Below are 23,411 nucleotides of genomic sequence, written 5' to 3' on the forward strand. Positions count from 1 at the left end.
TGCAATTATGTTAGCACCGCTGTAAACAGTTTTGCTGTTTAGAGGAGCTATAAAACTGACCTTCCTTTGAGCTGGTTGAGAATCTAGAGCATTACATTTGTGGGTTCGATTAAACTCTCCAAATGGCTAGAAAAAGAGAGCTTTCATGTGAAACTCGACAGTCTATTATTGTTCTTAGAAATGAAGGCTATTCCATGCGAGAAATTGCCATGAAACTGAAGATTTCCTACAACGGTGTGTACTACTCCCTTCAGAGGACAGCACACACAGGCTCTAACCAGAGTAGCTTCATTAAATAGTACCCGCAAAACGCCAGTGTCAATGTCTACAGTGAAGAGGCAATCCAACTTGTGGGAGGGCCTTCTGGAAGCATGGGGTGAAATTTCTCCCGATTACCTCAGCAAATTAACAGCTAGAATGCCAAAGGTCTGCAATGCTGTAATTGCTGCAAATTGAGCATTCTTTGACGAAAGCAAAGTTTGAAGGAGAAAATTATTATTTCAAATAAAAACATTATATATATATATATATATATATATATATATATATATATATATATATATATATATGTAGATTAAAAATAGACAAACTCAGCACTCGCAAGAGACTGTAAATCAGGCCTTGTGCATGTTACAGCAAAAGGATGAATCCATTCCTTGACATGTAATGGATAAGAAAAATATAGAACCAAGTAACAGCACCAGGACTTCAGATCCAAAAGGAGAGGTGTTGGTTTGTTCACCACAAAGTGAGCGAAGTTTTGGCTCACATCGAAACCTATCTCAAGCAATTACAAAGCGCAAAGTGCAAGGTATATACAGTGAAGGAAATAAGTATTTGATCCCTTGCTGATTTTGTAAGTTTGCCCACTGTCAAAGATATGAACAGTCTAGAATTTTTAGGCTAGGTTAATTTGACCAGTGAGAGATAGATTATATTTTAAAAAAAACAGAAAATCACATTGTCAAAATTATATATATTTTTTTGCATTGTGCACAGAGAAATAAGTATTTGATCCCTTTGGCAAACAGGACTTAATACTTGGTGGCAAAACCCTTGTTGGCAAGCACAGCAGTCAGACGTTTTGTGTAGTTGATGATGAGGTTTGCACACATGTTAGATGGAATTTTGGCCCACTCCTCTTTGCAGATCATCTGTAAATCATTAAGATTTCGAGGCTGTCGCTTGGCAACTCGGATCTTCAGCTCCCTCCATAAGTTTTCGATGGGATTAAGGTCTGGAGACTGGCTAGGCCACTCCATGACCTTAATGTGCTTCTTTTTGAGCCACTCCTTTGTTGCCTTGGCTGTATGTTTCGGGTCATTGTCGTGCTGGAAGACCCAGCCACGAGCCATTTTTAATGTCCTGGTGGAGGGAAGGAGGTTGTCACTCAGGATTTGACGGTACATGGCTCCATCCATTCTCCCATTGATGCGGTGAAGTAGTCCTGTGCCCTTAGCAGAGAAACACCCCCAAAACATAATGTTTCCACCTCCATGCTTGACAGTGGGGACGGTGTTCTTTGGGTCATAGGCAGCATTTCTCTTCCTCCAAACACGGCGAGTAAAGTTAATGCCAAAGAGCCCAATTTTAGTCTCATCTAACCACAGCACCTTCTCCCAATCACTCTCAGAATCATCCAGATGTTCATTTGCAAACTTCAGACGGGCCTGTACATGTGCCTTCTTGAGCAGGGGGGCCTTGCGGGCACTGCAGGATTTTAATCCATTACGGCGTAATGTGTTACCAATGGTTTTCTTGGTGACTGTGGTCCCAGCTGCCTTGAGATCATTAACAAGTTCCCCCCGTGTAGTTTTCGGCTGAGCTCTCACCTTCCTCAGGATCAAGGATACCCCACGAGGTGAGATTTTGCATGGAGCCCCAGATCGATGTCGATTGACAGTCATTTTGTATGTCTTCCATTTTCTTACTATTGCACCAACAGTTGTCTCCTTCTCACCCAGCGTCTTACTTATGGTTTTGTAGCCCATTCCAGCCTTGTGCAGGTCTATGATCTTGTCCCTGACATCCTTAGAAAGCTCTTTGGTCTTGCCCATGTTGTAGAGGTTAGAGTCAGACTGATTAATTGAGTCTGTGGACAGGAGTCTTTTATACAGGTGACCATATAAGACAGCTGTCTTTAATGCAGGCACCAAGTTGATTTGGAGCGTGTAACTGGTCTGGAGGAGGCTGAACTCTTAATGGTTGGTAGGGGATCAAATACTTATTTCTCTGTGCACCATGCAAATAAATATATATAATTTTGACTAAGTGATTTTCTTTTTTTTATTTTATATAATCTATCTCTCACTAGTAAAATTAACCTAGCCTAAAAATTCTAGACTGTTCATGTCTTTGACAGTGGGCAAACTTACAAAATCAGCAAGGGATCAAATACTTATTTCCTTCACTGTATAGGAGGTACATACAGCAATTAGTATACATAATAATTGACGACTCAAATACATCAAAACATGTGTTGTAAAAAGATGTGAAAGTACAGAAAAGTACCTAAAATCAATGCATGTTAATTCAACCATGAACTTTAAAACTTAATATCACAATATCACATAGAGAACAATCATTGTATTGTAAATGGTGATAAATTGACTAATTAGGCTGGTGCAGATGCCAATAACCATAATTAATTTATACAAATGTAACTTACCTTGCTTTTATGAATAACATAACAACATCATATTGGTGTCGATAGACATCCACTGCGCATGTCCAAGATGGCGCAGTATCGGCAATACGTCACTGGAACGCATAACACCGCACTATGCTTTTGCGCATGCGCAAACCGGTTATTAAGTTTCTATTGTGCATGTCAGAGCCTGTGTACAACACTACTAAATGCAGGGGGAGCTATAAACAAAACAGCACGTATCAAAACTGACAGCTCTGTAGATGTATTTACAGGATAAAGTACTGTATGATTCAATCAGTATCATTTTAAGAAGAGAAAATTCTCTAAATTGATTAGCTCACAGAATAGAATGCTGGATGATAATGCAAATTCCTATAAAATAGAATAATAATAAAGAAAAGGTGAATTTAGTAGAGCGCTGTACACATACAGACCCATATATACCCACACAGGCACATATATACACAGTACAGATAATGTAGTTATGTTACCTGCAGTCCTATGTAACACTACAGATAACACACAGTGATAACTCTCTGAGTACAAATAATGTAGTGGATGTTACATGCAGTCCTATGCAGCGTCGGACTGGGGTTCATTGGGCCCATCAGAGGATATGATTGGAGGGCCCACCCTCCATCTATATAGAACACGTCTACTTTCTATTTAATCATAGTCCTTGTTGTTATCATTGTACACAAAGGACATATCATCAATAAGGTCTAATAGGTTATTTCTGAATCAACTCATGAGAAATAGACACTAGTGGCAAGTTATTGCTCCAAAGTCACCTCCAAATGGGGTTGTCTTCTGCTGGACTTATAAGGCCCATTATTGTGTTAGAGCCTGGGCCCACCGAAGGATCCTTTGGCTCTGATGGGCCAGTCTGACCCTGGTCCTATGTAACACCACAGATAACACAAAATGATAACTCTCTGAGTACAGATAATGTAGTAGTGTTAGCTGCAGTCCTATGTAACACCACAGATAACACAGTGATAACTCTGAGTACAAATAATGTAGTGGATGTTACCTGCAGTCCTATGTAACACCACAGATAACACATAGTGATAACTCTCTGAGTGCAGATAATGTATTGGATGTTACTTGCAGTCCTATGCAACACCACAGATAACACACAGTAATAACTCTCTGAGTACAGATAATGTAGTGGATGTTATCTGCAGTCCTATGTAACACCACAGATAACACACTCTGGTACCTTTATTCACACAGGCACATATAAACACGCACACATATATACACATGCTCACTTGCTCACAGGTTTCTTGCAAGCAGGGCTGTGGGCGGAGCTTCCACCTTTTCTCTGCCTCTGCTCTTGTTTCCTCCGTGCATGTAACTAAGAGCAGAGGCAGAGCCCAGTGGCGCCCCTTACATGCTGGGAGGGTGCAGTGCCCTGTGCACTCGCACAGGTCGCACACCTCTATGGCCGGCCTTGTATAAATATATATACATATATATATATTCCATTTACTATTACCGAAATTTGTAAAAAAAACAAACAAATAAGAGAATGCCACATGTAAACAAACACTTACATTCTGTCAGGGCAGCTGAGGAGGAAATGAAATCCCTATAGTTGACCCTAGAGTGCTTGCGTGTTTTCAGCTAGTAATTTAGGGGAACGCCTTGTTCCCACAGTTTAAATTTGCTGAAGATTTTGCATGCATTTTTTAAACCCAAAACCAGAATTGGATCCAGTAGAACATGCTTATAAGGCATTCCTTTATATTTCTGCAAAATCCATTCAAATAAATTAGACAGTGGCATACATTTCTGCAACAAATCTGCTGCATGTGAATATAGACCTAGTGTTTTACTGTGATTAGAGAATACACAGATACTCTCACTTTTGAAGAGACATTAGAGTACAAAAGACATTTCATTGGTTTTCATACATCCTGATACACAGGAATATGTCAATGGACTTTGCACATTAACCTTTTATTAACCAGCTCCATAAATTGCATGCTCATATATGAGAACAAAATAATTGCATACGTCTACTGTCGCTGGCTGTTGCTGCTGGTCAAATGGTATCAAGTTTATGATGTGGGTGCCCTTATTACTGATCAAAGTGGCAGGAATCATGTAATGATTACAGTTGTATAACAATGCTTCTACTTCTGGGATATTAATGATTAGCTGTGAACATCCAGGGTAATAGAATTTCATTTTGAAATTTAACCTTAGCAAAGCAAAGCAGGACCTACATAGTTCACTTCTATCATATACCCAAAAACAAAGGGGTTAATCTTCTCTTAATGATAGTTGGAGTTAAAGGACACAAGTAAATAGGCTATCTATACATTTACAAATAATGCTGAAAAACACTTAAAACGTATTTTCTGGGTTAGAAGAATTGGGCCATTTGGGGGAGATTTATCGATAATGTAGTGTATTTGAATTTACAAGTTGGAATAAAATGACACAAAAATGTGCCCAATTTATAAATTATGCCACCTCATGGCTGCTATACATTAACACCAACATTTTATCCCCGTCTTTAATAAATTTGTCACATTTAACAATTTCACTTAGCCACACCCACTGAAAAGTCTAAAACACATAATACATTTGGCATACATCATGTACTCCACTTTTTTAACCCAATCAGCAGCAGAATTTGTAAAATATAAAAATAAGATATTTTTAATGTGCGCCCAATGACAAGTTAGTCTGTAATGTCCGGCAGATAGGAACAGGACAAAGAGGAACCAAAAAGTCTTTTAACATTATAATGGCAAAATAATAAAATATTATAACACAATGGAATTTACAGAGATGAGTTTCATATCATAAACCCAAAAAAAACAATAGCATATGCTTTCCCCCAGTTTCTTTCAGAGAAGTACCAAGGGCAACATCTGCTTATCACAATGTGGATTTTTCAGGTGAGGAGGCATCAGTTGTAATATGTGCCAATGCAATGAAAAGAGGCACCTTTGAGTCCCCCTGTGGGGGTTTCAGTTTTAGAATCAACTCGTTCATAAATTGCAATTCCAATCTTGTAATTTATTCCATTTACTACACCAAATGCTTTAGAAAGCTGAAGGTTTGAATATCTGAGCATATTTCAGATATTAATAAGAAACTTACCAATGTGTCAGGTGCCGCTAATCGATTCATAGACGTACATAATGGTGGCCTAGAAGGCTTTTGTTTTTCAGGTTTGGAAAGGGTTAAAGGGGTTTTCCAGTCCCTAACAATTGATGGTCTATCCTCAGGATAGGCCAGCAATATCTGATCGGTCGAGGTCCAACTTCCGGGACCCCCGCCGATCAGCTGTTTTAAAGGGGCCACAGCGCTCCTTATGCGAGACGGCTGTAGTACTGTGAACCGTCGCTACAAGTGTGACGACGATTAACAGTATGAGCAGGTGGGGAATGAAGTGGAAGCAGCGCTCGTGAGGATAGGTCATCAATTTTAGGGACTGGACAACAATCTCCAATAGAGGTGGAGATTGGAAGTGTCATGTTCTAAACAGGTAGACTTTTACATCTGGACACAGGGTTTTCTAGTGGCCTCAACTGACGGTGTGATCTGTTGTATATTTATTGATTAGACTACATACAAATAATATGATATATCTATGCATTGCTCTTTATATTTAAATCTAGTTTTGCTATGTCTAGTTATGCTTGCTGGATGGTGCATTGTTACTTTAGATGTTAGATGTACTACAGGGAAAGCTAAATTTTGTCTAAAGTTGATTATTGATTTTTTTTTATCATTATGGAAAAAAAAAGCCGTTGGAATCCAAATTCCAAATTTAAATAAAAAATATACTTTACCAGTTTACATCAGACTAGTACCTTTTATGTTTATGTTGATTTTGTTCATGTTATATCTAAAAGGCTATGTACACTTTTGAACAAATGTTTTTAATAAATCAATGTTTTTAGTGATTCCAAACAACTTTCAAATCGAGTTTGATAATTATTTTTTTTTACTTTTGACTGGACCTTAAAAATTAAAAAAGATGTAATTAAAGTCAATTGAAAAGTTTTAAATCACTAAAGCCGTGTATATATATATATATATATATATATATATATATATATAGAGAGAGTAGAGGAAAACACAGCACTCAATGCAGACTGAACATCAGGCCATGTGCACGTTACCAGTAGAAGGACGAATCAACTCCTTAGGTTAGAATACCAAAAACAAAAGAACAAGTAACAGCACCAGGACTTCAGCGTTGGGGAGATGTTGGTTTATTCACCACCAGGTGCAAGAATGAGCAACGTTTCGGTTCACACCTGAACCTTTCTCAAGATGAAGAAGTCGCATTTGACCGCTGCATCTAAAGGGTCACTGGAGCGGAATCCTGCTAGTTACACTGAAGTGTCAGGTGTTGCATATACGGCGGATGTCGGGAAGGGATTAAGGGAAGCGGATGTCGGGAATGGGTCAGGACAACTAAGACAGCTTTTTTTTTCAGGTAGAATGTTATGTTCTACTTTTTGGAACAACTTTGCCTTTCATTCTGGGATGAAAAATGTCATGATTTTTTTTGTTCATCGAGCAATGTAAACAACATGTTAACTTTATTCTGTGTGTCAATACCATTACGTCGAAACCAAACTTATATAGTTTTTATACTTTTACGAGGAAATTATTTCTTTTGTGTTGCCATATTCTGAGAGCCATAACTTTTTTATTTATCCGTCGATTGAGCGGTGTGAGAACTTATTTTTTTGCATGACGAGCTGTAGTATTTAATGCTACCATTTTGGGGTACATAGGAGTTTTTGATCACTTTTTAAATAAAAAAAATTGTGGAAGATGAGGTGACTAAAAATCAGTGATTCTGGCGTTTAAAATGCGTTATTTTTTTATATTTTTTTAAAAAGCCCGTTATTTTACTCTTTTATTCCTCTAGGGGACTTGAATCAGCGATTGTAGTATATACTGCAATAGTAATGTACTATTCTGACAGTCTCCTATTAAGCCCTGTTTTTGACCCCAGCATCTAAGGGGTTAAAACAAGCCAAAGCCCGCTTGATACATTGAAGTGTCAGCTGTATAAGGGCTTGTCCACATGTAAAAGAATTGCTGCAGAAACTTTCTGCAGCAATTCTTCAGAAAATAGCATAAATTCCACTGCGGAAAAACCGCACCATATCCTGCGTTTTTAACTGCAGAAAATGGTGCGGAATTTGCTGTGTTTTTATCAATGTTGGGGGATGGTGACATCTCCTCTGAAAAACGCAGCAATTCAGTCCACTTTCCGCAGCAGGAATTTACATGCTGCGGTACGAAAAATACGCACCGCAGGTCAATTTCTGGTCAGTAATTTTACGCAGCGTGTGGATGAGATTTGTTAAATCTCACCCACTTTGCTGCTACTGTATTCTGCTGCATATTTTCCATCTGAAATTCTGGAAAGAGAGTACGCAGCAATTCCGGTACGTGTAGACAAGCCCTTATACAGTCGATACCTACGTTTTATGAAGCTGGTTTAGCCTACCCAGCTATGATGTAAATATATGTCATACGTCGAGAAGAGGTTAAAAAGTACACCCCTTAGGCTGGATTCACACGAACGTGGCGTTTTTGCGCACGCAAAAACGTGGCATTTTGCGTGCGCAAATACCACTTAACAGCTCCGTGGGGCAGCAACATATGATGCGCGGCTGCATGCTTTTCGCGCAGCCGCCATCATTATGACACTCCATTTGGATGTTTGTAAACAGAAAAGCACGTGGTGCTTTTCTGTTTTCATTCATCCTTTTGACAGCTAATGCGCGAATCACGCTGTTTTTCCCGTTCGTCTGAATAAAGCCTTAGGGTATGTTCACACGGCTTACTTTCTAACATCTACCCATTGATTTTAATGGGAAAAACTGCGTTCTGTTCCGACATGCCATTTTTTTACGCAGCCATTTTGAAAAAGAAGTGCATGTCACTTCTTGAGCCGTTTTTGGAGCCGTTTTTCATTGACCCAAAGGCCCCACTGCCACATAAGAGGACATCAGTATTATAAATAGCACATGGTAGGTGCGGGAGCCCTGGTACAGATTTTGCATTGAGGCCAAGGAGCTTCAAATTACGCCTCTACATTAAAAAACTTTAGCCTCTTGAAAAAAATTCTATAGATCCCCAACCCACACATTACAGCCACTCCTATTCTTTTCATGTGTCCCTGCCCCATAGATCAGGTTACAGATTGCCAAGGAAAGAATAATTTCATAACGCATGCTATTAGTAAGTGTGATAACTTTTCATTTTATGGCATGTGGCAGCTATTTTTTTCATAAACTGGCTAACCCCTTTTAAGTACAGATCAGTAAGGCTCTGTTCCCATCTGTGTTGCGGCTTCCATTTATAAAAATTTTCCCATGTATCCTAGGACAGCATAAGTTGGGGAATTCTCTCCAAAAATTACCTTTAGGGTATGTTCACACGGGCTATTTTCAGCCGTTTTACGGGCTGTAAACAGCCCGAAAAATGGCTAAAAATGCGGCGGCTGTACACCTCCAAACATGTGCCCATTGATTTCAATGGGAAAAATGGCGCTCCGTTCCCACGGGGCATTTTTTATGTGACCGTTTCCAAAAACGGCCGCGTAAAAAAAAAAAAAGCCTTGTAAAAAAGAGTGTATGTCACTTCTTGAGCCGTTTTTGGAGTCGTTTTTCATTCACTCAATAGAAAAACAGCTCCAAAAACGTCCGAAAAAAACGCTAGTTTGCTTAAAAAATGGCTGAAAATCAGGGGCTGTTTTCCCTTGACAACAGCGCCGTATTTTCAGCCGTTTTTTGTTAAGCGTGTGAACATAGCATTATAGTGAAACATAGTTCTAACCTCTTGTATCTCTTTTTCTTGCTGACTGCAGGTATCACCTTGATGTTCTTCATCAGCCTGGTTAAAGGAAAACAATTGTTTATTTTTTATATGGTCTTATGAATTTTTAACAGATTTAGTCTGGATTCACACACAGCATTTTGATAAATTTTCAGTGGCTTTTTTTTTTTTTTGCTCAAAAACCCCCTTTAAAGAGGATTAATATGCCAGGGTATAAATAAAGTCAAATGATATTTATATAAGTCAGTTATCATGTTTGCAGTTTATAAATGTAAATCTAATACTATAGTAATATATGTTCTCCCAAGTCATAAAGTACTGTATTATTTCTCATAGCTCATAGGAAGAATTAGCTGAGAACTGTAGGCAGGCTGGGTGGTATAATGCGTAGAGATTGAGTCTGCCTGCTCTGTGCTTGCAGCGCTCTATGCCTGTAGATAAGTTACTAATGACCCCCACACCTAAGGGTATGATCACACGGCCTCGAATTACGCCTGAAAAAAACGGCTCCATTACGCCTGCAAACATCTGCCCATTGCTTGCAATGGGTTTTACGATGTTCTGTTCAGACGAGGTGTAATTTTACGCGTCGTTGTCAAAAGAAGGCGCGTAAAAAGACGCCCGCGTCAAGGAAGTGCATGTCACTTCTTTGGATGTTTTTGGAGCCGTTTTTCATTGACTCCATTGAAAAACAGCTCCAATTACGTCCGTAATGGACGCCGCGAAAAACGCGAGTACTTGCAAAAACTTCTGAAATTCAGGAGCTGTTTTCGCCTGAAAACAGCTCCGTAATTTCAGACGTAATTTGTCAAGACGTGTGAACATACCCTAAGCGCCCGGCCAGACGTGGCGGAATTGCTGTGGAATTCCGCTGCGGACAGTCTGCAGTGGATTTCTGCAGCAGCCGTTTTTTACATTTGTTTCAATACATTTTTAGGCAAGTTAGTTCAGACGTTGCAGAAAACTCTGCTGCGGACCATAGGCTGAGGTGCAGAATTATCAGTGCTCAGCATGCACTGACTGTTGCGGACAAGAAGCGGAATTTCACTGCTGATTTCAGCCTTGCAATGCAAAAACTGAAATCTGTGGCAAGTCCGCTGTGATATCTGCAACGTCTGAATTACCTGTCAAATATGCAAATGTTGGTGTAGATTCGTTGCGTAATTGCCCCAAATCTGCACCAACATTTGCAGCGGAAAAATTCTGCCACGTGTGAACATGCCCTAAGTCTAATATGTGTGACTCGGTATACAGCACCACATAGCGGCCACCAGGCGTCCTAGTCAGAGCTGAAAAATGGCTACACGGTTTTACACGTAACGGAATTGCTGTAGAAAATTTCTGCAGCAATTCCGTTGAAAGTAGCAGACATTCCGTTGCAGCAAAAACTCACCATTACATACGTTTTTGACTGCCGAAAATGGTGCGTATTTTGCTGCGTTTTTCTCAATGCTGGGAGATGGAGATATCTCCTCTGAAATGCTAGTGTATTCTACTGCGTATTTTCCGTTCGCAATTCCGGATGGAAAATACGCAGCAGTTATGCTACGTGTGGACAAGCCCCAATAATGCTGTTTACCTGCATAATCATGCAACCATGAAGAGTCTATTCAAAAATTAGCTTTGTGGTTTTTGGCTGCACAGCAAGTACAGGTAAAGCACATGATTTTTATGAGCTTCACCAGTACTTGCTACGTGGCCGAAAACAGCATTGCAAAACCATGGCAACTCGCTGTGAGGGTAAGTATGTTTGATTTCAATGGGAAAAACAGCGTTTCGTTCCAAAGGGGCGTAATTTTACGCTGCTGTTTGAATAAACGGTGCGTAAAAAACACCCTGTAAAAAGAAGTGCATGTCACTTCTTGAGCTGTTTTTGGAGCCGTTTTTCATTGTGTCAATAGAAAAAGAGCTCCAAAAACAGCCGCAAGAAAACGTATCAAAAAACGTTTGATTCTTAAAAAATGACTGAAAATCAGAGGCTGTTTTCCCTTGAAAACATCTCTGTATTTTACAGCCGTTTTTACTTTAGCGTGTGAACATACCTGTTGAAACGAAACACCGTTTTTCCCATTGAAATCAAGGGGCAGATGTTTGGAGACGTTCAGCTTCCACTTTTTCAGCCGTTTTTCAGGGCGTTTATGAAAATAAGTCGTGTGAACATACCCGAAACCATACAACAATAAGAGAGAAACACTTGCACACCGCCTGTCCAGTGTTATAAGTTTTCAGTAATACTTTCTGAAAAATGAATTAGTCTGGAAAGACAAACTCACCGTACATTTTTCATTGTTGTATATTGTCACTCTCCCATTATTGTACCTGTAAGAAATATTTACTATGAATATAAGCTGTATTGGACAGAAGTAAAAAGTAGCCGACAGGTACTAGGAGCTGTAAAATTCGGACCCTTACCCATTAACGTGTTTCTCTGGATCACATTTTGTATCCATTTCGGTGTGGTTTTCTGTAAGTCATCAACACAAAGGATAACATTGTGAATTGAATAGTAAGAGGTGTTTCTTTAGTTCTTTAACAGGAACAGGAAACGTTGTTGATTGGTATTTATCAATGGTGCCTCAGAAATTAAATTAAATCAGTGGACAGTGAATGCTGTGATCATCACATTCTAAACATCAGCCTAAGGCCTTATTCACGCGAGCGTGTGCCTTTTGCATGCGTAGCAGCTTCGTGTGGCATCAGTATTTGGTGCTTGCCTGCGTGATTTTCGCGCATATGGCATCGTTATGACACTCTGTTTTTATGTTTACAAACATAAAAGCAGGAGGTGCTTTTATTTTTTCATTCATTTACTTCAATGGGTGTGTGCTGCACGAAAAACGGCCAAGTATAGGACATGTCGTGAGTTTTACGCAGCGGCCACACGCTGCGTGAAATTCACGGACAGTCCTAACATAGGTCCGTGCGACGTAAATTACGTTAGTGTGAATAAGGCCTAAAACTGAGATTTTAGAGCCATAGAAGGAAAGCGTTGAAAAGTCTTTCAGTATAGTGAGAAAGAAAGAAATAGACTGATTGAGATGCAACATAATGACAATAAATGCACCTTGGTCTTATCTAAGTGGGAAATCGTATGTACCGTCAAGTTCAAATACTTCATTGTGAATGCCGTCTGATGAATTAATTTGCATGGCATCAACCTCAGCCTCGGCATTAATGATTTGCTGAGCTACAGCTTCCACTATTGGCATCACCATAGCAGCTGTGGAGGTGTTGCTAAGCCACATAGAAAGGAAGCCAGTGCTGAACATAAATCCGAGCATTAACCTATAGATGAGAACACAAGTTTAAAATAAAAATGATTTACCGTCCTTTTCATATATTCAAACTTACATACAGAAAGTGTGCATTAACCTGTTCTAATGAAATAATAGATAATCGAGTTATTACAAGAGAGTAGTAAACACTTTCCAATGCACCTAGCAAATAATATATCCCCTATATATATATATATATATATATATATATCTATATATCTATATATCTATCTCTATATATATATATTTTTATATATATATATATATATATATATATATATTTATATATAGATCACATAAACACAACAAAAAGTTGAACAGCACATTCCAACTAAATGATACAAAATGTATGCAGGTGCAAGAACACCCATGACTGCAGACATGGGTGTTCTTGCACCTGCATACATTTTGTATCATTTAGTTGGAATGTGCTGTTCAACTTTTTGTTGTGTTTATGTGATCCATATATGTGGGGTTAGTGACTGCCTCCACTTGTTGTTCTTGCACTTCTCCCATTCTGCCCTGGGTGATTTTAATCAGTTCAATGCTGGATCCTACCATCCCCAGGTATATATGTAGGCTTAGTCCCAGTTCTGGGTGTATGTGCAGCGTAGGTTCCCACCTTACAGAGGTCGCCTTGTCGTGGCAGGTGGGCTAACACTTTTTGATCAAAATGTGCACTAAGAACCTCCCTATTTGTAAGTAGATTTAGCTTTAGTGCATATTTATTTATATTTAGTGGTTTAGGTGGCATTAGTGTCGCAGGGTGCTGTCACCATTCTATGTTTGCGCTATATTTATATATATATATATATATATATATATATATATAGTCATATATATTGCACAAGGGGGCAATAAAAGTACCCACTTTATTCACATTTACTACGGAGTGCTGCCTGTTTTTTGAACAATATATATATATATATATATATATATATATATATATATAGTTGAGTACAGTTATGTCACTCCTATTATCTACAATAACTGTGTAAAACATACCATGCAGGATTTACTCCCACCAGCATCACCATCCTTAAGGCAATTCTTTTGTGTAAATTCCATTTTTCTATTGAGGTTGCCAAACAAATCACCCCCGTCAGCAAGAGATGAAAATCTTTAAAATATGTAGACGCAATCTGAAGACAAGATATATAGAAAATGATCTTCATGTACACTTGACATGTATCTATTTTAGATCTGATTCAGTATGACAATTTTTAAGGGATCACAAAGAAACTGTTGCATGGTGTGTCATATTTCTAAATCATCTGGTCACCGTTTTCCTTGTGGTGACAGCTCACAGTTTTTGCAGTATGGTCTATTTTGTTGCTAAAGGACCCTTTAGATATACTGTACACTTGGCCATTTAAGTATGTGTTGGAATTTCCAATATATGTAAGGCTAATTTATCCCAATACCTAACTTCTATCATATGTCTAGAATATGATATCCTAGCAGATAATATTACACCTGTGCTTACTGCCTACAACTGACATTGTTGCTTCTCAGTAGTGGAAACATGTTTATGTCTAGTTAATGAGACTCTGTCACCACATTATAAGTGCCCTGTCTCCTACATAAGGAGATCGGCGCTATAATGTAGGTGACAGTAATGCTTTTTATTTTAAAAAACGATCTTTTTTCACAACGTTAGGAGCGATTTTGGTTTATGCTAATGAGCTTTCTTAATGCCCAAGTGGGCGTACTTTTACTTTCGACCAAGTGGGCGTTGTACAGAGGAGTGCATGACGCTGACCAATCGGCATCATGCACTCCTCTTCATTCATTTACACTGCACTAGCGATATAGATATATCGCTATGTGCAGCCTCATACACAAGCCCTAACATTACTAGTGTCCTGATAATGAATACACATGAAATCCAGCCTGGACGTCATGTGTACTCAGAATCCTGACAATCCTGACACAGAATCGCTCCTAACGTTGTGAAAATAGATCATTTTTTTAAATAAAAAGCATTACTGTCACCTACATTACAGTGCCCATCTCCTTATGTAGGAGATAGGGCACTTATAATGTGGTGACAGAGTCTCTTTAATACATCATGGAGAGCTCAAAAACATCACAGTGCTATATATTCATAAAGTAAGGCTCAAAATAGTTTTATTAGCTGATCAGCCATAACATTTAGGATGGGTTTACACTGCGTTTTTGTTTAGTTTTTAGCATGCATTTTTTTTTGGGTAGATGAACTCCCATGTTTCTCAATAAGATTTAGGCAACCAAAACAAAAAATGCCCACTCAAAAATGCAACCAAAATGCACAGTGTGAACCCACTCTAAAACCCCTGACAGATGAAGTAAATAACATTGATTATCTTGATACAGTGGTGCCTGTCACGGGGTGGGATATATAATGCAGCAAGTGAACAGTCAGTTCTTGATGTTGATGTGATGGAAACAAGAAAAAATGGGCAAGTGTAATGATCTGAGCAACTTTTTGTGATGCTAGATGACTGGGTCAGAGCATCTCTAAAACAGCAAGTCTAACCACTGTCCATTGCTGAAAGCGTCTACCATGGGTACGTGAGCATCAGAACTGAACCATAGAGAAAAGGAAGAAAGATGCTTGGTCCAATGAATTACATATTCTTTTGCATCATGTGGATAGCTCGGTGTGTGCAGGGACGTCGTTAGCACCAGGTACTCGGGGCTCATGCGCTGGATTTTTTTGCCTAGTGTCCCGGATCTCCAGCCAGGGCCAGCATTAAGGGGGGGCAAACTGGGCAATTGCCCAGGGCCCCCATCCTCTCAGGGCCCCCTGCCCACTATAGCAGCCATAGCGGCTGCAACGAGGCCTGCAGCATGAGGGGGCCCGCGTCGCCCGGCACATAACATTAATGGGCCGGGCGGCACAGTCCCCCTCATGCCCGGTGGCTCCGGTGCTAGTGACAGCTACATTGAATTGTATCTGTGTCCTCAGTACGTATATAGAATTTAATACTTTAGGCTGCAGGCCATGTTCGGCGGAGTCCCTGCGCAGACCGGCGTGACAAAGTCACTGCATCACGCTGGCCTACAAAAAGGTTCTGTCTAGAGGTGGTGGAGCGCTCCGCCCGTCGCAAGAATTGGGCTAGATAAGTACAATTTATTTATTTTGGGGGATCTAAAACAGGTGGGTGGCTGTGTGGCGCTACCTACTGGGGGGGGGTGGCTGTGTGGTGCTAGCTACCAGGGGGGGCTGTGTGGCACTATCTACTAGGGAGGGCTGTGAGGCACTATACAGGAGGAGGGCTGTGTGGCACTATACAGGGAAGGGCTGTGTGGCACTATACAGGGGGTGTGGCAATATACAGGGGTGTGGGCTGTGTGTCACTATCAACAGGGCTCCTGCATTGAGCTGAAACGTCGTGTTTTCTATGGACCAATAAAGCACCTTTTTCTACTTTGCTGTGCAGCCAGATTTTTGGATCTCATTGCAGCAGGTCTATTAGCCCTGACCTGGGCGGGCTGGCACCCACATACGATATCTTGTTTGAATCTATCTATCTATCTATCTGTCTGTCTGTCTGTCTGTCTGTCTGTCTGTCTGTCTGTCTGTCTATCTGTCTATCTATCATCTATCTGTCTATCTATCAAGGAGGGCATATGTCATGCGGCTTGTGCCCCATATCTTTTATGACCCTAGCAATGCCCCTGTGGGTACATGTGTGTCGCTTACCTGGTGGAGAAATGGCACCATGTTCTCTGGGCATTGTTCTGTTGGAAAACCTTGGGTCTTGGTATTCATGTGGATGTTACTTTGATATGTACCACCTACTTAATCATTGTTGCAGACAAAGTACACCCCTTGATGGCAATTGTATTCCCTATCGGCATTGGACTCTTCCAGCAGGATAATGTTCCCTGCCATACTGAAATAATTCTCCAGGAATAGTTTGAGGAACATGACAAAGAGTTCAAGGTGTTGACTTGGTCTCCAAATTTCCCAGTTCTATATCCGATCAAGCATCTGTGGGATGTGCTGGGAAAACAAGTCCAATCTCTCAGCCTTCCTTGATAGCTTACTGTCTGCACAGAGCGCGTCATCTCTACACAAGTTGCTATGTAATATTCTGATATAAGAAAAACTAGCTGTCCCACTGTATTAACTAAGCTGCTAGGGATGTATCTGATGGCAAGCTGGGTATGTACCGCTGTGAACTGTATCTGTGTCCTCAGGACGCAGATACAGTCGAACCAAATGCTGAAGTAAGGAATCGTCAGCTCCCTGCTTCAGCATTAGTTCAGAGCAGAGAAGAAGAGGGAGCTCCTCTATATATATATATATATATATATATATATATATATATATATATATATATATATGTCCCATATATGGACAGTAACATCAGGGGTTCCCTCTAGGAGCGGAATCACCGGCCCATGCTCTGGCTGGGGATTCCACTTCTAGAGTGAGTCCCAATGGCGCTATCTTTGGGGTTATCTAGGGAATGTACGGCACTCTGGTATACGGTGGTGCTCAAGTAGGACTCCACTCCTTAATAGTAAATGCACAAGAACTCAGCACTTAGGTTAATGGTCAAATAATAAGAATTTTATTTTGCAATCCACTTAATATAAATGTTTTCAGCCCACATAGGCCTTTGTCAGATAATTCTATACAAAACAAAAAGAATATAATAGTACAACAACATCCATAATATCAATTATATTATGGATGTTGTACTATTATATTATTTTTGTTTTGTTTTGTTTTGTTTTGTATATCAATGCCATATGTGTATCTGACAAAGGCCTATGTGGGCCGAAAACATTTATAATAAGTGGATTGCAAAATAAAATTCTTATTATTTCACCGTTAACCTAAGTGACGTGATCTTGTACATTTGCTATCTATGGGGGGTAGCGCTATCTACAGGGGGGTGGCGCTATCTTCAAGGGGGTGTGGCACTATCTACAGAGGGCACTGTGGCATTATCTACAGAGGGATACTGTGGCAGTATCTACAGAGGGCACTGTGGCATTATCTACAGAGGGGCACTGTGGCATTATCTACAGAGGGGCACTGTGGCAGTATCTACAGAGGGCACTGTGGCATTATTTACAGAGGGAAGTGTGGCAATATCTATAGAGGACACTGTGGCAGTATCTACAGAGGGCAGTGCGGCAGTGTCTATAGAGGGCACTGTGGCATTATCTAGGAGGGGTGTTGTATTATCTATGGGGGTGGCAGTATCTACAGAGGGCACTATGGCAGTATCTACAGAGCGCACCGTGGCAATATCTACAGAGGGCAGTGTGGCAGTACCTATAGGGGAAACTGTGGCATTGTCTATAGAGGGCACTGTGGTATTATCTAGGAGGTGTGTGGTATTATCTATGGGGGGTGACAGTATCTACAGAGGGCACAGTGGCAGTATCTACAGAGGGCACTTTGGCAGTATCTACAGAGGGCACTGTGGGAATGTCTACAGAGGGCACTGTGACAATATCTAGGCATTGTGGCACTATTTAAGAAGGGGCTTCCCAATCTTGACATTCTTGTGTCTGCCAAACGCTGCCAACTGAGCCGCCAGACTGCATTTAGCATCACTTGAACTGGAAAACTGCATTATTAAAATAAGCACGTGTAGTAAACGCGCAAATTTCCGTTACGTTTAAACCTAGCGGTATTATTATAGTAATGTCCATTTACCCGGCCGAATTTGAGTCCCCTGCTTTAAACCATTAAACCATTGTAAAAGCTTTCATATTCAGTGACGTCAGAACTTATTTTACAGTGACAATGTGAACACCAAAAAGGGCAAAGAGAGATCTGCGGAAACAAATATTTATGTTTCTAGCATATAATTAAAATCAGTTAAATAAAAAAAGAATTTGATTCCACATGGGTATCACTGAGCTGTTGTTAAATTACAGATATAGCCAAGTTTATCTTGACTCTGATAACTTGCTGCAGCATGATATAAGACAACAAAAGCCATTGAACAATAGCACAGCCTACAATATGCACCTGCCCTGACCCCCAACTTTTTATCTGACCAGTACCTTAGGCCAACTGTGGCTATCATTTCTCATTAGTCCAATGGTGAAAATGTACCCTTCTTCTGTGCACATTCTTCCATTATAGCAACAATTTTATGGGAACCCCCAAGGGAAACCATCACCAAGACAGGATGCAATTTATGTACAGCAGTGAGAATACCATCATCTGACTTCAGGCTTGTAGGATATCAATGCCAACATATAACTTCATGAGACAAGGACAGAGCCAGGAAGTGATGCTATATTGGTTGTCACTTTCAATTAGCGTCTCCGAAACTGATGACAAAATGTCACTTTGTTATTGCTTGAACATAGATACAAAATGACAATTGGTCATCATTTTCTAAGAAACTAATTTAAAGTGCCAACCATTATGGCGGCACTTACTGTTGCTTTTCAGAAATATGCCCTGTAAAAATGGAAACAAGCCAACATCTTTTGCAGGTAAAACAAAGTAATTGCCAAACTTTAGCTATTGCTTTAACTTCCGATTTACTAATATATGGGCAATTTTATTTTTTGCATTGCATTGTTTAGATAAGGTATAAATGTGCATGCATTTGGTCAGACTGGCTCACCAAAGGATCCTCTGATGGACCTAGGCTGGAACATGACTATAGGGCAGATGAGATCCAGCACAGGACAAGCTTCTAAGGCTGTCAGTTGAGCATATTACTTGCTGCTGGGATTTATCACTTGTTTTAGGTTATATTAAATATAGTCTAATAATCCTATGCATACAATTTCAAAGTGTATGGTAAAGAGAGAAATGTAAATATTCTGTATAACTGTATGGTGGACCCACAAAATGATCTTCTCTGGTGGTTCCAAGATACATCGCTCTGACAGACTGTGCAGATCACTCTGAGCAAAATCAACACATAGACGGAAGGACCAACACAATGGGTTCTGCACTTACTGTTTTAGATGGTAGGATCCCAAACAGTGGAAACATTAAAGCTGGAATAAAGGCAGTCACTGAAAGAGGCAAAGCTTCCGACAGCCAGAACACAGCTACTATGAAGAGTACATATGCACATTCTGCTTCCTGCAAACAGAAAAACACCAAAAATGCAGGTTAGAACCATAAAATATGCAGGTGGAGCTTGATTTTTTTACATCAGGGTTACTCTGTCAGTTCCATAACTTTTCACAGTTCTTTATTTTATACAGCACGGTTCATCTTCCATTGTGTTTAACTGCTCATTTTCAGGCTCCCCAATTAGTTCATGCGTTTCACTTTACGTTACCTTAGCACACAATGAAAACCCACGGCCCCATTTTTATCAATGTGGGCAGTGTGATGCCAGTTTTGTGTATAATGTGACTTTAATAAATGTTACATCTAAACTTGCAACAAATTTGCACCATTTTTTTATAACTTTTCTTCGCCAGATTTGAAAAGTAACTACAAAAGTGTGCGTGGTCTCCCAGGAGACATAGTTAAGGCCACATTTATTAAATGGATTAAAGGAAAATGGTGCACATTTTTGGCACAAATCTGCATCTGCTCATAACAAGCGTAGAAAGTTTTTTTTAGCCGGTTCAAAGGCACAAAATGTGCCCCATTTATTAAGCCACCGCCAGCTACACTCTCTAATTTGACTGGTGCAAAATACACAGCCTTAGTAAATGCTGCCCATTGCTTTAAAGGAAGGAATTTTGATAATGTAAAAATATTAGCTGCCCACAGGCCTAAGTAGAGACATAACGTCAAGCTCTAGGGTCCCAATGCAAAATCTGTAACAGGACCCTGCACCTACCATGTGCCATTTATAAAACTGCTATATTCTTATGTGGCAAATAGGCCTTTGTGACTTTTGTAAAGTATAACCAATATTAATTTATATATGCAGAAGGAATATAACAATTATCATACAATGACATGGAGAGGATTAGATGCTAGTAATCTTCCACAGCTCGTGGTCCATACAATGAAATCATCTCACTTAAAGGGGTTTGTCGCTTTAGGAAAATTAGCAGGAGTGCATTATCAGCATTATTTTATAAAACTAACTCATTTGTCTTTATATGCAGTTCAGCGCTGTTTTACTGAGGTCATAAGCCATGCCCTCTTATTATTACAGTTGTATCATCCTGCCGCCCGCGGCTCCCATCCATTATAGAGCTAAAGATGAAGGAGTATGTGAGAACACGCCCTCTGAATCCCGGATTGTTGCATACTTCTCTAGTTTCAGAATGATGTGCCTCCTGCCAGCTATCCTTTCCAGTTTTACCAGTAAAGGGGAGCAGAGGATCTCACTATTGTGCCTGCACCTGGCTCGGGAACGAGTACACCCGCTGTGCTTATAAAGCCCAGCGCTGGTGCACTCAGTTAGTTGAGTTGAGCGCTGGCAGTCTTAACAGCTGAGACCCCCAGCACTAAAGAGAAGGACTCACAGGTATGGTCCCAGAAGTGAGTTTCCCCTTGCACCAGTCTTTTTACACATTCACAGCTATATACCTCTGTTCCCCTTTATGTTAAAGTGACAGTAATGCCAGCTGGGGGAGGGTCACAAGTAAGTGTGAGTATATTATATGTATACATATCCAAACAAGTTCGTAAATTGTGTCTAGTCACTCAGGGGATGTACATAAATATATACTAATATTTTCTAATAGGCTGTAGTCATACAACCCAATAAAGACCCGACTACTGGCTGGGGGCTAAATTATTTAATTATAAAATGTAACCTTTATTTAATCTTTTTAAAAGGTATAAATTTCTTTATGTCAATTTATCATAGATAACATGCTCGTGATTAAAAGACATCCATGGACTATCTACTTGTATCTATTCTTCGTATCTACCAAATGTATGAAATATCGTAGTACTAAATATCCTCCCTCCTTAAAGGAATACAATACAGAACCTTGCAGGAGAAAAGCTGAGCTCATAGCCCTTACTCCCGCACTACAACTGTAATGAAGGGGTAGGGAGACAGACAGATGAGCCCTAATCTACCCACCACTAAGTCCCTGCGTACTTGCATGACCCGTCCTAGGCGACGGCGTACAACTGGGCGACGGTCCCTACGCTCAGTATGTGCACGACAGACAAGGGTACACAGAAGCTAAGGGAAATGGGGCAGTTGCCCACGGCAACACCGTGAGCAACAAGAGTAGTGAACGAGCCGAGTCAAACCAGGAGTGTACGAGGTACCAAGCGCAGAGCAGGAGCGTAGTCAGTAAAGCCAGGGTAAATTTGAAGCAGAGGTCATTAGACTAGCAGGAATAGCAGAACCAGGAAACAAGACAGAATCACAGACAAAGGAAGAGCAGGAAATGAAGGTATAAATAGACCGAGGGCGCGAGCTAGCTCTGTCTGGCCAGACTGTGATAGGTTCTCCCACTCCTCAGCCTACCAGCCTGAGTGGTAGCAGATCGAGACACTCTATCAGACCTAGGAGCAGGTGCAGACTGATTAACCACGGGCGTCGACACAGAAGCTGTGTCAGGCAAATCCCTTACAGTAGCCCCCCTTATATAAGGGGCCACTGGACCATTCCTAGGTGGACATGGCTTATTGGGGAACCGAAGATGGAACCTCCTAAGCAATACCCCAGCGTGAACATCCCGGGCGGGTACCCAAGTCCTCTTCTCAGGCCCGTATCCTCTCCAATGAACCAGGTACTGGAGGGAGCCTTGGAGCATCCTGCTGTCCACAATCGTGGCCACCTCGAATTCTACCCCTTCAGGGGTGAGAACAGGGACCGGAGGTTTCCTCGAGGTAACCAAGGACGGGGAGCAGCGTTTCAGGAGGGAGGCAGGAAACACGTCGTGTATTTGAAAAGACGGGGTAACAGGAGACAGGCTTAAGGACCTCAATGACCTTGTACGGCCCTATAAACCGGGGAGCAAATTTTTGGGATGGAACCTTAAGGCGCACATTTTTTGAAGACCGCCACACCAGATCCCTGACCACAAACAAAGGGTTAGCAGAACGTATTCTATCTGCCTGAGTCTTTTGTATGCTCTGGGACGCCTCTAGGTTCTTCTGAACCTGGGCCCAGACTGTGCACAGTTCCCCCTGACGAGTTACTGACCCGGTTATTAAAGGAAAATTCGGCAAGGGGAATGAAGGAGACCCAATCCTATTGACAGTCAGAGATAAAACACCTTAAATATTGTTCTAGAGACTGATTAGTCCTCTCAGTTTGGCCATTAGTTTCAGGACGGAAGGCCGAGGAGAAGGACAGATCAATCTCCAACTTTTAACAGAATGCTCTCCAAAACAATGAAACAAATTGTACCCCTCTGTCAGAAACAATATTGACAGGGACCCCATGGAGACGCAGGATGTGTTTGACAAACAAGGTAGCTAATGTCTTGGCATTGGGTAGTTTCTTGAGGGGCACAAAGTGACACATCTTACTGAAGCGGTCTACTACAACCCACACCACCGACTTGCCTTGAGATGGAGGCAGATCGGTGATAAAATCCATGGAGATATGGGTCCAAGGTCTCTGGGGAATGGGCAAAGAACATAGTAAGCCCGCTGGTCGGGAACTGGAAGTCTTGGACCTAGCACAAATTTCACAAGCGGCGACGTAGGCCTTATCGTCTTTAGGCAACCCAGGCCACCAATAGTTTATAGCAATGAGGTGCTTGGTAGCCAGGATGCATGGATGGCCAGATAG

General features: G+C 40.8%; 1 protein-coding gene across 1 annotated transcript in view; it reads right to left on the reverse strand.

Moving 5' to 3' along the window:
• SLC13A1 (solute carrier family 13 member 1) overlaps positions 1-23,411 on the reverse strand; it is a 79,130-nt gene that overhangs the window by 42,764 nt on the left and 12,955 nt on the right. Inside the window, exons 2-7 of the mRNA XM_075855053.1 lie at positions 19,691-19,819; positions 13,762-13,898; positions 12,579-12,766; positions 11,894-11,945; positions 11,755-11,800; positions 9,482-9,538 (exon numbers count right to left, since the gene is read on the reverse strand). Of these exons, the coding sequence (XP_075711168.1) occupies positions 9,482-9,538; positions 11,755-11,800; positions 11,894-11,945; positions 12,579-12,766; positions 13,762-13,898; positions 19,691-19,819 (609 nt within the window). The remainder of the gene's footprint in view (positions 1-9,481; positions 9,539-11,754; positions 11,801-11,893; positions 11,946-12,578; positions 12,767-13,761; positions 13,899-19,690; positions 19,820-23,411) is intronic.

This window comes from Rhinoderma darwinii, chromosome 3, assembly GCF_050947455.1.
Source record: "Rhinoderma darwinii isolate aRhiDar2 chromosome 3, aRhiDar2.hap1, whole genome shotgun sequence".
In the NCBI taxonomy this organism is placed as follows: Eukaryota; Metazoa; Chordata; class Amphibia; order Anura; family Rhinodermatidae; genus Rhinoderma; species Rhinoderma darwinii.